General features: G+C 30.6%; 1 protein-coding gene across 4 annotated transcripts in view; it reads right to left on the bottom strand.

The window, feature by feature from the left end:
- Hasp (Hig-anchoring scaffold protein) overlaps positions 1 to 18526 on the bottom strand; it is a 51240-nt gene extending 32714 nt beyond the window's left edge. For all 4 annotated transcript variants that reach the window (XM_088191253.1, XM_088191252.1, XM_088191250.1 and 1 more), the window contains exon 1: positions 18327 to 18526. In XM_088191253.1, coding sequence (XP_088047379.1) covers positions 18327 to 18375 — 49 coding nt within the window. In that variant the 5' untranslated portion in view covers positions 18376 to 18526. The remainder of the gene's footprint in view (positions 1 to 18326) is intronic.
- Positions 18527 to 18702: the final 176 nt, after the last annotated feature.

Genomic DNA, 18702 nt, shown 5'->3' with positions numbered 1-18702 from the left:
TTTATCAATTATTCCTATCAATCTTATATTTGCTTAGGTAATTTTAAATTAACGTTATTAATTAGATAAAAAAATTCACTTCGCGTGGGAATCAGCAGATTGCAAAAATGTATGGAGGGCTTTCCACAGAATTACACCATAATATTACCTTTCGACTCACAACAAATCTCATTTTTTCATTATTCCAAAGGGGATTTATATTTTAATCTTGTTCGAAATATAACAAATGTAAAGTAGCAAAAGTCGTTATTGAATATTTGCTTTACGATTTGGATATAAATACGAAAGCCAGAATATCCTTCGTAACTCAACGTTCTGTAATCAATCGAAGTAGATTGATCCGTTCTAGTCCATTATAACAAATCATCATTCTACTAAAGTTTTCTTAAACGATCAGAGTTTTTTGTTAATCAATATTTTTTTTAAATTAGAGTAAAGAAACTTTTACACAGCCGAAAATTTTATTTGTTTTGGAATAATGTATTAGTTTTTAAAAAAGTTATTCTAAAAATAATCAACCTACTAAAATGTTTTACTAAACAATAAATGTTTTACCATACTTCAAATTTTCTTTATAATTTAAATTTTATTAATAATATTATTTACATGCTTGAATATTATAAAAAAAAATAGTAAAGATATTTTATTTATACATATATATAAAGATATTTATAATAATATATTGTTTTATTATATTCGCATATTACGTATTACAAATATAATTTTATTCATCAAAATTTATCGAGAATTCTCGAAAAAATTAGAATTCTTATTACTTGAAAAATGAAAAATACCGAGAAACCAAAATGCCTACTCATGGCTCCTCCAAAATGAGATTTAGGGCTCACCCACTTGTGCTGTTTCTCCACCTCTGCGTCGTTTGACAAGTAAATGCGATGAAAATACTCTTGAGATATTATGATTAATTCGTGCTTGTGTGGCATGACAAATATTGCATTCATATGGTAATAGAACGCTATTTTAATGCATTCCGGGCAACAACTACAATGCTAGCTTTATTAATAGTCCGCAGCATATTGTCCGCACCTTGTTTTATGACTTCGATAAGCACTTGTTTTTTGAAGTACTTCATAAGCTCTATCTGCCTGCCAATGTTTATGACTTGATAACGTAAATTTTTTTTCGCTTCGATTTTTTGACATATTTGTTTTGAAATTAGCTGTATTAAATTAACTGTCGCTTACATACGCTGATGAATTGCAGATTGATATAATTGATGAATTGTCATATTTAAAAATTAATACAAAAAACATTGCTCAAACAATAACTAAAAATGAAATCTTACTAATGAATTGAATCAAATCAAAAGCGATAAGGTTTATAATCCAGTTATAATATTAATATATTGTGTGTAAAAAATCCTGATATAAACATATAGAATCAAACTTGGTGCGTATTTTGTCTCCACTCTATTTTTTACAATTTTTGTAGGCAAGATTATGCAAGTATCATCTTACATGATTGAAACCTAAGCCTTTTGTTCTCCTGTCGCATTCTATACAACTTGGCGAACGTTAAATTTGCATCAAGTGCAAATTTATTGATGCTGCCTCAGTAGCACAGGTGGGTCCCTGTCGCTTCCAAATTGTCTGGGAAACCACCTCTCGCACTTTACACACGCGCCGTGAATAAATTATCACTACCCCGAGCGCTTATCGCACCCTGGAGCCGCGGGGTGGATTTAAGTCGTCGACATGAAAAATGTAGTGTTGTTGTGTGCCTTCCACAATGCAGTATTTCTCGGCTGGTCGGGGCGGATCTCATGATTTACGACACGGGGCGGAAAAAGCAACTAAGGAAACTTTGTTCTCCTCTGGGTAGAAAAAATATATCATATAAACCCTCACACCCCTGGGCATATTCGCATGAAACACGATGCTAAATCTGTTGTATCGCTGAATAAAAAAATATATATACCTTGAGCAAAAATGTTGTTGAAATGAGAAAAGTAAGTACCTCCGTATTTATTTTGATTTAAAAAATATTTATTAGTTACAGCAGTCTACATTAGAGCTGACGATCAAAGTGGAAGCGGCTGCATTCAATTAAATTTTATGTATTTATGTGATAAATATTTTAATATACGATTATATTTACTGAATCATGTAAGTAATCAGTGGTATGTCGAATATAAATAAATAATTATTTGGGTTCAAATATATTAGATCTATAATATTGCTACTTTATATTTAAATATTAATACAAAATGTAGAAAAACCTGGCGCATAATAAAGGATTACGTTTTGTTGCTCCCGTTACGCCATTTAGGATATTAATGTAATTTGTTGCTTTTATTGCGAGAGACTGAGATAAAATTTCTTATTCCGAACATGATGGTTTTTATTACTCTTTGGTGTATTCAACTCTGCTGTGAGATATCGATGGGTTCACAGCTAATATCAGGCTTTATTAAAAATTTATAAAAAAGGGTTAGAATTCGTCCTATTTTTGGCATCGCATTTTTTTTATAATATAAGATATGTTTGCAAATAAATAAATAGCTTACATACATTTTTTAATACACTTACTTTTTTATATGAACATAAGATATCAGAGCTTTAAAATATATTAAACCCTTTGAAGCAAAGAGCCTTTTTTGCGTAATATAGCAAAAAGTATTGTTTTGTTGAAATCAAACGAATCGTATTTAGAAATATTTTTATGCGAGCCTTAAACATGAACATGATTCCTACTGCTGCTGCTATACAACATCAGATAGTACTAATTTTACTTCAATGTTTGAATGTATAAACGCAATTTGCAAAATATTCTTATGCGCACATAAAAAAATGACGCCAAGACTTAGACGCTCACAAAGTTAAAAACATATCTTATGGTCTATTCCTGCCTTCTCATTTTTATCTAAGAACTATGGTTTTTGTTTTTTTAAAATATTTTTTTTATATATTTTGAATTAATTAATTATATAAATAAACGTGTAATGGCAAATGAGAACATGTAACACGCAACTACACATGCAACGCTTTCTCCGGACCGAACTATAATATTATATAAAATTGCAAATACTTTTTTTATAAATCATTAGTCATAAAAAACGATTTTTTTAGTTAGATAATGTACTGTATCTATTATATGTAATATTTTTATATTTATTTTTAAAAAGAGATATTGACGCGTGAAGAGAAATAACAGATGGCAAACTAAAAAGTCGCCGGTATTTAAAGGGTTAAAAATATTAAAATGCATATGTTCTTTAAAAAAACTGTGAACAGTCAAAAAATGTATGATGATATTTGTAAGCACTTTTCTAATTTTCACAAAATCTAATTTTTAATTATTATAAAATCTGTCAGGATCATCCGTAACTGGTGCGACAAAATTAATCGATGAAGTCTTGCTAAAAGAGCCTTATAAATAATACAAAATTATGTTATATTGATTTTTCCGTCGGTGTAAAACAAAGGATTGCGTATTTAAGTAAACATATATTAAACGGTATCCATTAACTGTTTCAAAAACATTAAAAAATTGAAATAAAAGCAGCAGAAGCTAGATCTATATTTATGCCGAACAAGTACAAAGAATCTTTGTTAAGATAACTTTGTTAAGTATCATCACCGTTAAGCAGTGACACGCTTTAAAAATATATAGTATATATATATATATATATATATATATATATATATATATATATATTGAACAATAACAAAAATTCTGGTTCCATCCCCAATGACAAGAACTTGTTGGAAAGTTGGACTTTTTCTTATTCTAAATAAAAAATAAGCCAGAAAATTGCTGTACTAAATCACTTTTTAGATAATAAAGTCAGGAAATTCATCCAGAACTACCACTTCACTCTCGATTTTAACCGAACAAGTACAAGTAAAGAAAAATACGTCAGATCAACTAAGATGCTTGTTATCCAATCTGAGTAAGCAGTCACCTGAATCACCAGAAAAGAGTGCAACCTGATCATCCAGACGACTTGGAGACATGTCGCAGTATTACGACAAGAACAGGCACGCATACTTTAATATATTATACTATATGAGTAATTTAATCGTGTTGACCTCCGAAGAAAAATTGTGGGCGATTTTCGCGAAAATTTGCAAATCGTTACACTAACATGCGATTAAGTGAAGTATATGTAGTCACAAAAAATATGGTATTACTTGGTCAGTTTCGTGAATGTACGCCAAGCTTTTCAGCACCAACAGAAAGCGACTAACCGCAATTAAGACACGTTTCCGGAATGATAAACCGAGTTTTAAATGAAACCTAAACCCTTTTAAGCATTCGAGTTGATCAACGAGCCGAGCTCGGGGTCGGTGGGTGGTTTAGCGTTGTTAATTCCAGGTGTCTAGGGCCAAGCCGCAATTTGTCACGTTGACCCAATTTCGCAACGCGGCTTTGTTTCCAGTCCGATCAGATAAAAGGAGGACAGTCCACTACATACAAGTGGCATGATCAGATCGCACCAGGACGATAACTCACAGCTCCTTCCTACTTACGGCTTATCGGCTAGAAACACCGGGCCCGGAATCGATCCCGGAACGAATATGACGAGCGTGGGTGGCCCGGGACCGGGTCAGGGTGTGAGGACTTGTGTTTTTTTACCTCTAAGACGTAAGTGTGCGTATTGCGATAAGTCAAGATTGTGCTACTTGTGCCATTTATTCCAAAGCATACCAATAATTTGCAAAACTTCCAACACGCAACAGTTCAAAGTATTTCATGGCTACTGATTTAGTATTTATTGTTTCATGTGTGCTACTTGTTCGCTAAACATATTTTTCAGGCTTAATATAATATGGTGATTTTTATACGTTAGCGGATAAAAATTTAGAATGCCTCAGTTGGTAGTATTTATCTCAGCTCTTTATCTGCGAGAACAGGAAAAAGTCGCAGTAAAGTTATATCTGATGAATACGTTGGCTGCGGCATTACGACGGTGTCGTTTTTGGCCAAAAAAACACGAATTAGTAGTGAAGTATCGTGTTCGCCTACAATTCTGGTTGTTTCTTTTAAATTGCCTCACACAGTGTAAGTACCAGTGGCGTACGGTGGGTGTTAATATTGGGTGTGCTATAAAAAATAAAAAAAAACGTACATTTTTTCATTTTTATTAGCCGAGGTTTTGACATGCCTAAACTGCCTTACAGCTTTTTCCCATATATAAATAAATAAATAAATAAACATCAAACCTAATCTAAAATATTATTATATAAAAATATCAAATTTACAATAAACATAAACTTATAATTATTTATATATAAAATCTAATCTTCTTTCTTTAATCATAAATTTTTCTATCACGCTGTCATAAAAAGTGCTCTTCTTTTTAATATCCATAAGGATCCCTTTTTCTATTGAAATCAAGCTAAGGCCACATAGCCTTTCTTGGCCTTGGGTACTTCGATAACAATTATTAATTCGTTTCAGAGCAGAAAATAAACGTTCTGCTGAAGCAGTACTGCTTGGAAGAGTTAATATTAGTTTGTCTAATTTATCTATTTCCTGAAAACCTGACTCAAGATTATTTGTGTTCATAAATTGTACAAGCTCATGAACAGATTTCTCTGTAAATTTAGGTAAATGATAAAGAACAGCAAGCTCATTTTTTAAACTTATATAATCAAATAATGCTCCATAGAATTGTTGCAGTTTGGTAAGTAATTCATTTGGAAATTTTTCTTTATATTGCTCATATTTTTCTTTCTCCAGAAGGTGAAAATATTCCAATTTGGATATTGAAGAAAAACGGTTTTCAATTTGCTTACATATATTATCAACTATTGTATTAAATAATTAGCCAAACGCGTGCTTTTCTTCAACAAGCAAATCATTACTCAGTCTTGGATAATTTTCTTCCGTTACATAAGAATCCCATAATGTTTCATAATTATTTTCCTGTTCATGTCTGAGTTGTTGCAAAATTTCGGTAACTTTCTTACAGCAATAATATGTCAAAAGATTTGGATTGTAAAATGTTGTATATCATCAGTTTTTCCAAAAAGGTTTGAAAATATGTGGAGAAGTTTTCTTGTTTCAAAATCTTCCAAAAAGCTAAGAAAACCTCGTGCTTTTATTACAGTGTCGGGGTCCCATTTTCACGACGTCTCGAAAAAAGTCCGTAAATTCATTTCTGTATTTTTGCACTGTGTTACTTAACCGTGATGTATAATTCCATCTTGTAGGTGTAACAGAAGGAAGTCTTCTATCTACAAACTCTTGTAAAGCATTTATTCGTTTGGAAGATTTCGAAAAGAATGCAGACAATCCATTTAAAGTTTGAAAGAATGATTTGCACACTTTTATATTGGAAAGACCTTGTTGTAATGTTAAATTCAACATATGAGCATAGCAGTGTGTAAAAATGGCCAGTGGATAAACTTCGAGTACTTTGGCTTGCAAACCATTAATATGCATACTCATTACACTTGCCCCATCATAAGTCTGTCCAACTAATTTTTTCTTGAATTTGAAATTCTTCAATTATATTTACAACGTGGCAAAATAAGCCATCGGCTGTTTTATCAGAGCTAACGTCTGTAAAGCCAATAAACCGCTCGTAAACTTTACCTTCATAAACAAAACGCAAAACTGTCGAGAGCTGTGAGTTCGTCATTATATCTGAAGTTTCGTCAAGAATAATAGCGACAAAATTTGCTGAATTTACTTCTTCCTTAATATGATCTTTAATAACATCACCAATTGCTTCAATTATGTCATTCTGTATGGATGGGGAAGAACCACAAAACACCGTTGCAGTATTTAAATGAGTATCCAAAACAGAATCGTATTCTCGAAGTGCATTTAAAAATTCAAGGTAATTTCCTTTGTTTAGTGAATTACAGGATTCATCGTGGCCTCGAAAAGGTTGTTCTTGTTTTCCTAGATATACTACTGCGTCAATCATTCCTTTTAATATTTCTCTATTTTTATGAACATGTTCATTATGTTGACTTATATTAGCTTTACGTTGAGCGTCTATCATGACTTCAATTCGTTGTTTTCCAAACATTTTGAGAGAAAAAAACGATTGAACGTGTGACTGCGCTCTTTTGTGTTTTTTCAGTGCCGTTATCAGATGACTAAGGTCAGCAAATCCACTTTTACTCCACACGCTTCTTTCTTTGGAAAACAATATACATGGCCAACAGAACAATCTAGATCGAAGTTCGCAGCCTGTTAACCACTCAGTTCGTTCATATGATGAAAATGAAAAATGTCTTGTATATTCACATTTATTGTCTTTATGCTTCATAAATAAATTGGGAAGAGGTGGACGTGGTTTGGCAATTTTGATTATCTTCAATTTAATTTCATAACTTCTTTTTGAAAATTGATTATTCAGAATATCTTCAACAGTATTCTTCATCATTATTGGGGTAAATAAAAAAATATAATCTAGAATAGAAAATTAAATATTGATCATATGTAAATAAGATAATAAACTATTTTACGCCAAAATATAAAAAATGAGTGACCTGTTATTGTGATATAATGTAATAAAAAAGCAGCGACGGACGCAAGAGTTTTTGAAGTACGCGCACCAAATTCGAGACCAATTTTACTACTGAGCGCTGCCAGCCGACAGATCGACTTCAGCCGTTAAATCTCGGAACAATTTACTTTAGTCGGCGGCCGCGCGCAAGGTCGGCGCGTTATATGTGTTGTTCCAAAACGATCGCTCGCGCGAAAACGTTCAGAGCGAATGACAAATACCAATGCATACTATACACTGCATATTAAAATTTTATAATTTTGCATACTACTCTATGCAAAATGATGTCGCTTTACGCCCTAAATTTTCTAAATTTCTAAATTTATATTTTAGATGGTTTTGCGGGTGTGCGCCGCACACCTAGCACACCCTGAATATACGCCCCTGGTAAGTACAGTAAAAGCTCGATATAACGAACTAATGCGGATGAGAGGGTGTCCGTTAAAGCCAAAAGTCCGTTATATAAAAATAGGTAATTCAACATCAGTGAAGTTTCCATAAATGGATTGAAAATATTTTGTGGTTTTAAATAATGATAAGATAGGAATAAAACTTTATTTCACAGAATTATAATTTTTTTTAGGTATAAAGTTAAAGTTAAATAATTAATGTACATATGTATATTCTCAAATATGATACATATGTACTAATGTATTTCGAATTAACTTTGTCTTGTATAAAATAAACACCCTGATACCATAGGTAAGGACAAGTTTATATAACAAACTTAAAGAAAATATATATTTAGCAAAATAATATAAATAATAAAAAGTTCGAAAATTACTAAAAATAATGCGTATGTTTTACATCGTAAATACTAGCTTTTTTAGAGACACTTTTATTACTATATATACGAACGCAAGAGGTTAGGCAACTAAATTTTGCAGGCATGTTTATATTTATTTTCACTCTTGTACGAAAGTTTCTTTGATTTTTTAAATGGAAACAGAAAATTTCTACCTTTAAAGCTGGGCATAAGTCTGACATTTTATGTGGTATTGTCACATATTTTAGTAGGAAAAGGGTCGGCTCACGTGACTACAAAAGTTTTTTCATTGAATGGATGGAAAAACGTAAGTGAAATTATGTGACAGCTTGCATTATAAAGGCAAAACCTTTTACGTTAAATATTTTTATCTCGATTTATACTTTTCTTATTCAGAGCTGAATATACAGCATTATAAATATGTAACAATATTCACAATAGAAAGAATTTACAAGCGGAAAAGGTAAGAAAGGCCCCGGAGGATTTCTGGTCCTGGGGAGTTTTGATCGCTCAACTGAAAATGCGAAACGATCCATTCATGACATTTACTTACTTTAGAGTCGTTTATTTTATTTTAAAAATGTGTTTCGTTACTCAAAAAGAAATGTCTTTTTTTTTTGATACCGTCTGGGTTCAATTTGTGACAGACGAACGACCGGGGGAATTTAATCGTTAAAAATTCCGTTTGTTTCAAAAAAATTTCTGTAATAATATAGTCAACGTTTTTAAATTGCTGAATATACTTTAATAAAAAAATACATTTAACAGTAAAGTTAGACGCGCTCCGCTTAACGAAGCCGAGCATCCTCGACGCCTTTTTATAAACTTCATTCATCTAGGCAAGGGGATCTAGAAAATATGACAACGTGACACTTGGCGATGCAAAAAATCACAGCGACTTTTTTTATAAAGAAATTGAATCTTAATTTGGCGTGAATACTTTGAAACACTTTCAAATGAATATTTTGTCAAAATATTCATGATGATCTAAAGAAAAATCACTAGTTTTCAAATATGTTTTAAATGTACACTAAGTCTACATCACCGGATCTTGCGGATTTTTGCATCGTAAATTTAATGGAAAAAAACTACCTTTATCAAAGAAAGTATTGAATCGCTTTTTTCATATTTTATTCATAAAGTGCTTTTATTTAATAAAATATTCGAGTTCAAATTGCTCGCACAATAATTAGATTTTCATATAATATAAGTATTGAATCACTGTGAAAGATTCTTCATATGAGTTATTCATTTAAGAATGAGGATTCTCATCAGTTATTTACATAATAATCTCGATAAGAACATATTATTAACATATATACAAAAAATGTACGTTGAAGTTAAAAGGTATTATTTAAAAATCGATTAAGCACATTAAGCAATCACAAATAAAAGGATAAAGTAATAAATGAGCCATTCAAATAGTAGATTAAAACATGACCTAAATTAGGTCTTAAGAAATAAGTTTTTTAATCTTTCGTTGTCGTCAACGCAATGCATTACAAACTGCTAAATCAAAAAGAAATAATGAATTCCTACAAGTATTAAAAGAATAGGAATCAGATAAATTAAAACTTGTTATTTGTGTTATAATTTATAAGCAATACTTTTTAGATGAGGCCAGTTTTTATTTTTAAATAAAAATTCAAGTCTGCTGCAGTGGCTCGAACCTGTGGCATCTGGGTTATCAGTATAGACCCTACGGACAACACTATTCCGACCCATTAAATAATAAACGCTCTGCATTCACAGAGTTAAAGAGCAATGCTGCAGAAATTAACGCATTTTACAGCCAATAAAAAGCAACGATGAGAATAAAGTTCGATAGAAGTTAACGTCATATTCGACAATAAAACAACCAAATTGGATTAAAAACACGTTTTTATGACCGTTTCACATTGCATGTAATAAAATATATTGCATTTAAAACAATCGATTGTACATATTTTTATAAATTAAATATTGTTGCAAATGTCATTTACACACCATCAGCTTAAATCAGTTAAAGAAAGGCAGGAGCTAAAATTATTCTAAATTAGTGTGTGTAAATGCATAAATAGGTACATATAAATTAAATAAATTAGGAAGATTTCAAGGTAACATTTATATATTGTTCTTAAAGGTAATTTACATTTTTTTGTGTAATATAATATTATTTTATAAAGGACTAAATTTTGAATTTCCGTTACTGATTGAGCCACATGTGTTATTAGCTTTTTTGTATCTCTCAATAACTAGATTTCACGAATCGGAGCTATCTATTCGTATATTCCACAAGCCGCGTTTCGGTTTTCTCCGGTTCATTTTCAGCCCTGAATAAAATATATATTATAATCAACACATGAACCCTTATCCGACCCTCTTAATAATCCATTGACTGTGTTGGGAATTCCTAATCCAAACAGTTTCATTAGACGCTTGTTAATTAAATGATACCAATCTTCGGCAAAACAGAGACATCTTTGGAACCCTTTCGATGTAGCATCAAAGCGGTGATATATATTCCAAAAAAATACCAAGATTAAAAGTTTATAAACCTGACTTTAGATAAATCTCACTCGGTATTATCTACCATGTGCTGTCGAACTGGCGCAATCGTCTGCAAAAATCAACTTTGCGCTGAATAGTCGTTTTTGCGTGGGAGAATAAATTTAAGCGTTTTCTTTTTTTTTTTTTTTTTTTTTATTATTTTATTTCGTCGTCGTTTCTGTTGTCACAATGGACATACATAAATCTGGAGCCTTGACATGAAAAGCCAGCGGTGTAATTTATTCGAGCGGCGCTCGGGTTCAGATAAAGGTCCGTTTATTGCGCATAAACATTAATTCGGGGCAAATAACTGCCGCTGTGAATTTTCCAACTAGACACTAGAAAAACTGGGAAAACAATTGATACCCATTCGATTCAAATTTGCTTCAATTAACCAACACGTTCCACAAAATTTATGTTATGTTCATATGTAGCAATTTCGCACTAATGAAAACCGACTCGAGCTTTATGTTATATTATATTCTAGTTGTTGAAATATTGTTTTTATTGTTATAATAGATTGCACCAATTTATAACTTCAATAATGGCGATTTTACGGACTGATAAACAATTTCATTTATATGGAGTAAATCAGATTTGAAATACAAATTAATTAATATAATAATATTCGTGGATTATAGACCAAAGTTGACGTGGAAAGAGAAGCGGCTGCTTTCTCGGTCTCGTCATTTTTTATAAGTTATAAGTATACATATTTTAAAGTTTTACTATTAAAAATATTCCAAACATAAAAAAATATTTTCTGACATGGTTAAATTAAATTTTATTTTTGTGTGATTATCTCGCTATAACAATTGGTTATGTATCTACTGTTGTATTCCATAATCAATTTTGCGAACTCGAGCCGTCTCATTAAAATGTATACTTCTTTTATAAATTTTGTACAACGTGCCTGTTTATTATTAGTTAATGAAGTTGACTGCCGGGGTTCTGCGGAACCGTTTCCTCGCAAACTTTATGAACTAGCACCGCAAACGGTTCTCGTCAAAGTTTTTAACGAGCGGTTCCCGGCGGCGCGCGCCCCGTTAAATTTAACTTTTAAACTTATATAGAATTCGTTTCAATGTAACAATCTAAAAATATCATTGTATATTACTTCCGTCTCTGAATTAATATATATACATACATATACAGCTTATTTTATGATTTAATACAATTTAATACTGATTTATCGTTTGATTAGATATGTACATATATCAGATCATATCAAACAGACAAACGTAAGAATCTACTTGTAGGAATACGTTTGAATAGAGCTATGTATTACAACTTGTTTTAAAGCAAAAAACTTTTTTTTTCTTTTTTTTTCGATTCAAGTTTCAACGTTTTTTATGAGGCACACTTTTTTGTAGGATTTTATCCGACGAAAATATGATATTTTAAGTTTTAAAATTTGTCATCATTTTGCAAAAAAGAAACATATATTTTCTTAGAAAATATTATAGGGGTGCTTAAGAATTCTATATTATGGCAACAATTTAATTCTTAGTCATTAAAACAAAGCAAATATCAACCTTAACTATATTGAAATCTTATAAAAGTTTGTATGGAGGGTCGATCGACTTATAATACTTAGCTTGTTTTGAAGCAAAAAACTATTTTTATGACATATTTTATTTTTTAGCAAATATTATAAGGGTTCTTAAGAGCTCTATTCTATAACAAAAATTCAAGTTTTAATCTTCAAAACAAACGAATTGATAGCGTTAACTAAATTGCAAGTCTCATAAAAGCTTGTATGGGGGTCCGATCAATTTATTATAAAACTTGTTTTAAAGCAAAAAAAACTATTTTTTATATTTTATTTCGATGCAGGTTTAGCTTTTGAACATTTTATATGTAGCAGCCGACGAAGTTATGAATTTTTAAGTTCTTAAATGTAAATTTAAAAAAAAAATCTATTTTATAACAAAAATTCAAGTTTAAATCATTGAAACAAGAATTACTAGCCTTAAGAAAATTGCATCAACTTGTTTTAAAGCAAAAAACTATTCATAAAAATTTGATTTTCTGATTCTGTTTTTTTTATCACAGATGGTGTAAGTGGCATTATTAAATAGTTTTCACTAATTTTAATGATAATAGGTAATTACGTTAGTCGTGCTTTGGCTGTTGATACCTGTTGGGATTGCAAAGAAGCTTTTAAACCTGGCCGAACCATAACATCAATTTTATATTGTGATCAGCTAGATCTTTAATAAGAAAGTAAAAAAAGGCCCGCACAAAAAATACTAATTTACTCAAATCAACAGTAGCTTTTATTTCAACATTTTATATATACTAAATTTTGTGTGAATTTTGATAAGCCCAGATATGTGATATAGTATATATATTTTTCATTTTCATTTTCGTATTTGTTTTTACTGGTTTTTAAAACACTGCTAAAAAACGTTGGTTACGTTAGGGGTCGATATGACATTATTAAGGGTCGATTATGGTCGAGAGAAAATAATAATTAAAACTAATTATTATATACAATTGATAAACAGGATTTTTTTTAATTTAGTCAGGTCATATAACGTGTTTAAGTGAGTAGTTATACTATTTTGAAACAAAAAATCACAAAAAGCTATTTTTTATATAATTTTAAAGTAGTAATATGTTATTGTTGTTTAATTTATACTGCTATCGTGTTTTTTATATACACTTTTTGTATACTGATTTTATTTAATTTAAATAAATGTTTGTATAAATAGATATACAAAACTTTTACAAAGTATTGAATATAACCAGTCACTGAATTTGTAGTGAGATAATCACATTAAAATAAGGACGGGCACTTAGCTTACGATGAATTCAGTCATGTCATCAGGATATATCTACAAATGCTTTTCAATACTTTAATTCTCTATATTTTAAAAGTGACTAAAACAGAAACGTAACATAAGTATATTTTATTTTATATATATTACAAATTTGACCATCATAAATGACAGGTTTTCCCGATGCGTCATAATGGCTATTATACTCGTTGAAAAGTTTTTATCAAGCTTATCATAAGTAAGGATGAACTAACACGGTAAAAATAAAATCACGAGTGATAAAATTACAGAGCAAAAAAAAAGGAAAAAAATTACTTCTAAGAATACACACGAAATAAAATTCTCACTGTAATAATTTTAAATTCTACAGTAACATTTTAACCCTTCTATCATGCATATAAAAATTCAAAAGTAGAACCAAAAACGTGAATTTCATGTATAAATATTTTCTATTAGGGATTATTTTTTATATATTTCTTTTCTATTCAGGTCTGGTCCTGACGGACTATGCTATTCTAAACTAATTAAACAGATCCATTAACCATTTTAAAATACTTGCATTAAAACGAATAAAATCAAATGATCGTACCAAAAGCAAAGGGATGCGTTGCATTTATTCGTCGAACAGGTACAGAAACCAGGATCTTCCATTCAATAAAATGACGACGTTGTTAGTTTGGCGTTATATAGATGCACGAAAAGCATAAGTCTAACAAAATATATATTAGACTATAATAATAATTCTAGTTCTGTTTTGAATTACCGTTCTGAATCACTTCAGTCAAAAACAGAACTCCCACTTCAATTTCGAGGGTCGAATCGGTCTAAGAAGCTCGAGAAAGTTACTGCTTTCAACTTTGATCGTCAGATCTGGTATCATAGTCGACTCAATCTCAAGAGTTTAACCTCATCTTCTGAGACTGTGTGACGAAATATTGCGACGGGAACAGATATGTATATATTTATCATTGCATAAATTGAACATCCATTGAATCAGCTGTGATTAAAAATAATTTATATAAAAAAAACTTTGCACTTAAATAAACTTATAAACGCGTACACCGTCAGGCTTCGCAAACAAGTAATTATTTTAAGTGGAATTGAATGAAAGTAATTTGGATAAGGCAGCAATGATAATCATAACTTTTATGACAACATATCATTACTGGAAATAAAACATAAATACAGATCGTGCCTTTTAAGCGGAGACTGAAATAAATCATGAGAATAAATATCAAGATATTGATTTTTTTATATTTAAATATACAATGTTATCTCTTCAGACTGTTTTTGAGAGCTGTAGCAGAAATAAAGTTTATTTTTGCTTAATAAGGTAGTGAATGAAGTGTTTCACTATATCTAATAAAATACACACAGAAAATAAAGTACTGTTTTACATTAAGAACTAAATTTTTTGAGAGCCTTAGATTTTCTTTTAGATATTAGGAGCCGTGAAACAAAAAAGTTTAAGAGTCTCTACTATAAATAGTACTGATCTCACGAGCAAGCTATTGGTATTTATATAAGTAAACTTTGCGTAATTGCCATTACACTTATCCCTCGATTTACGCGGTTGAGAAAAAACTTTTTTTTTAATATTCCAAATCAGACATATTTGTTTACAGACGTAATGGTGATGTACAAAGGCATGTGTTAATTAATGGCTTACCGCCACTTCTTGCACTTGACCTACATCTAGAACCTCTTCCACTGCCCATGCAGTGTGTCCCGAGTTAATATTTGAAGTGCACGCGTGTCACTGAAGATATATTTCTTTGAACGTATCTACCGCGTAAATCAAGGGATGAGTGTGTATGCATTTAAATAATAATAACACTACTGTGCTGAAATTTCCATTTATCGAATTGCGCTGAAAGGAAACTCCGGTGAAAATGGTAACTTTGTTCGCGAAAATAAACATGAAAAAGATTTTGGTAATTATTTTTCATTACCAGACATAAAAATGCTTGTTTTATTCCCGATGTAAATTAACAAAATAAAATTAATGGCTTTTTCGGCGTAACGTTGACCGCCGACGTTTCGCTTTAATTGCATTCCCATTGTTGCGGGAATTGTATAAATTAACCCAACTACACCCTGCGGAATTACGAGCGTGTCCCCGTTGGCCATTGTGGGGCTCATATTTGAAATATAAAAAATATGTACAAGACCGCAGGGGCGATTTTTCACACCCTGACGAAATGTAATCAGTCAAATTTCACGGAAAATAATACTGAAACATGAATTGAATCGTTTGTTTGCTCTTTTTTAATTAAGTTGAGTGGAAAATAAAAAACATATTCACAACTGTTTTTCAATTAATTTATTTAACTTTAAAAAAGTATGTTATGGATACGAAAGGTATAAAAACTAAGGTTTTTTAGCAATCGCGATCATACAGTCTAATTAGAACTTTATGAGACAAATACAAATAGTCGGTTTCCGCCCTCAATCATCACATTGGTCAGATGATTGAGAACTGGAAAGGGCGGTACACTTATCCCGATTCTTAAGATTATATAAGCCCGAACAAAACCGCACTTAACACCTAAAAATCATTTCACTTCTGACTTGAAATTAACGAGAGTTCAGCAGAACTCGATCTTTTGAAGACCAATGGAAATAGCCACGTGTCTTACGACAATAGACCAGGTCTAGTTAAGTAATCACATCAATTCCGAGTTCAACCCAATCTTCAAGACGACTTGCAGACTAAGTATAGCAGTATTACATGAACAAGTACGTATATTAATTATTAAAATTAGTTAAATATTGAGTTGGGAATTAAGAGAGCGAAGCGCGAAATTATGAGTGCAAGTCGAGAAATTATAAGCGCGTATTGCGAAACGGCTGCCGGCAGACCTGATACGAACGATAGCGAGCACCAACGTTGTTGAAGTGTTTTAATAAACATTAATAATAAAAAGAGCACGTTTCAAAGTAAATTATATTAAAAAAAGTATTTTTATAAAAAAAAAAATTATTTCACAAAAAAACTCGATTATTTATTTATATTCTATAGTACATGTATGATATTTTCTATAAGCTATAGTGGTTATTTGTTAGAATTTTTTACTTATTATGTACGACCTAGCTCGATTTTAATTAATTATCACGATATTCATCAGTGAAATTAGGAAAATCTAGGAAAACCTGATCTATAATGATCATTATACAATGATTATTAACTCTGATTTCTTAGATACGATATAAATTGGAAAACACAAAGGTTCATATTGGATTCCAGCCCAGGTCTTTTGGTTATTAGTCATCAACTATACCGCGTGTCTATCGTATTGGTCATACAATATTATACAACAAAAATACTACTTTTTAGACGTTGTATACAATTTAAAACATTTTCTAGTAAAAAAGTAGAAATTAAAATAACTAGGGTTAATGAAAATATTTTTTTTAAATAAATTACCCTTATACAATAGAAAGAGCATACTTTAAAATTTAAAGTTGAAATGGTTAAGTTTATTAAAGCTACATCAACTAGGACAAACGAGCTTAGGCATTTTGTGTATACTTAAATTTGGTTTTGTCGTATATTCTAAAGACCATCGGATTAATATTTAAATAATATTAAAGCGTATTACAATCTAATTTTATCTTTATTTTAATGATAAAATATAATACTTATGTTTCTCTAAATCTGGAAAGCATTGGTTATAACTGATCTAATTAGCTGTTAATCTAGTACAATCATATACTCTTATTATAATATATAAAATAAAAAATGAACGATCACTTTTACTGTTTAATAACAAACATAAGTTACATAAACGTATTTTAAGAGACGAACTGTCCCAAAAGTTTAATGATCTGAATCCAAGAGGTTGCTGCTGTTGGAAATTTATGGTATCATTGATTAATTATACTCAATCTCTGACACTTAATTCTAGTGATGTGCTTTATTATAATGAGATCCGTTATTGAGCAAAAATAAAGTTTAGCCAGGAATTAAACTATATAAAAATTTAAAAACCAAGAATGGAAAATAATTATTTATTTTAGTTGATATCGTAGCTCGCTTATCTAAATTTAATATAAGTTTACTCATTTAATATTTTATGACAATTAGAATAACACTCATATTAAAATCAATATACAATTTAATACAAATAACGCTTTTTATTTTAATAAACGTTATTAATATACGAAAAATAATTGTGGAAAACAATCTAAGAACATTCTAATATTTTATATAACTGTTGAAAACATTCTAGATGATTTTCAAAACAAGATTATTGATCTTAATAGAGATTTTAATTTGAAAGAAGTATTTTAATAAATATAACTAATTGACTTTGAAGTTTATTCATAAAAAAAATAATAATAATAAAATTAAAAATATTTTTTTTACTATTGTTTGTAAAATATTATGAAATAATATCGAACTAATTATGATTATTAAACTTGTTTTACTTTTATTTCAGTATTACTTTTTATATATTGAAACATATTTTATTTTAAGTTTGTAATTGTAATTTAATAAGTTAATTAAATTTAATGTAATAATTTTAAAAACACAAATCCTTTGTTTGTCACCGTTTGACGTTTCATCGATTTGGCCATAACGCCCGAAAAAACAAAACATTCGTTTGACGTTTGTACACTTTTTTAATATAAACCCTTAACGGTTTTAATATCGACCATGATTAATTTGAAATTTGATCGCGTATTGTGTAAAATCGAATGAGGTTGTTTATCATAGTACATTTTTTGTTTAAAAGAAAAATTTAAAAATAAATACCTGCGTTCAAGACGAAGAGGGCGGCGAGGAACACTAGCAGACGGCGCATGGTGGCGGCCTCTGCGGAGGTGGGGGAGGCCACTGACGCTCAAAGTGTGGCGCCACGCTCCGCCATGGACGACGTCGCTACAGCTCGAGTGTTTGGCCGCGACTGAAGCTCGGCCGGCGCGCCGACACGACGACTGCAAACTGCGCAACCCCCGGAAAAGCGCCGCCGCTGGAAATTACACAACGAGAGAGCGAAATTATTGCACTTTTCTTTGAAACGACTCCCCCTCCCCCTGTAAAATAAAATTGCGAATTATATTCTAAAACAGGGGTAGATGAACACATTTAGTTATTACCGCAAAATATATTATTGTACAACTATATTAAT

Source organism: Plectrocnemia conspersa, unplaced genomic scaffold, assembly GCF_051122295.1.
Source record: "Plectrocnemia conspersa isolate PC_06_02 unplaced genomic scaffold, ASM5112229v1 ptg000009l, whole genome shotgun sequence".
In the NCBI taxonomy this organism is placed as follows: domain Eukaryota; kingdom Metazoa; phylum Arthropoda; class Insecta; order Trichoptera; family Polycentropodidae; genus Plectrocnemia; species Plectrocnemia conspersa.
This window is presented reverse-complemented; position numbering and strand designations above follow the sequence as displayed.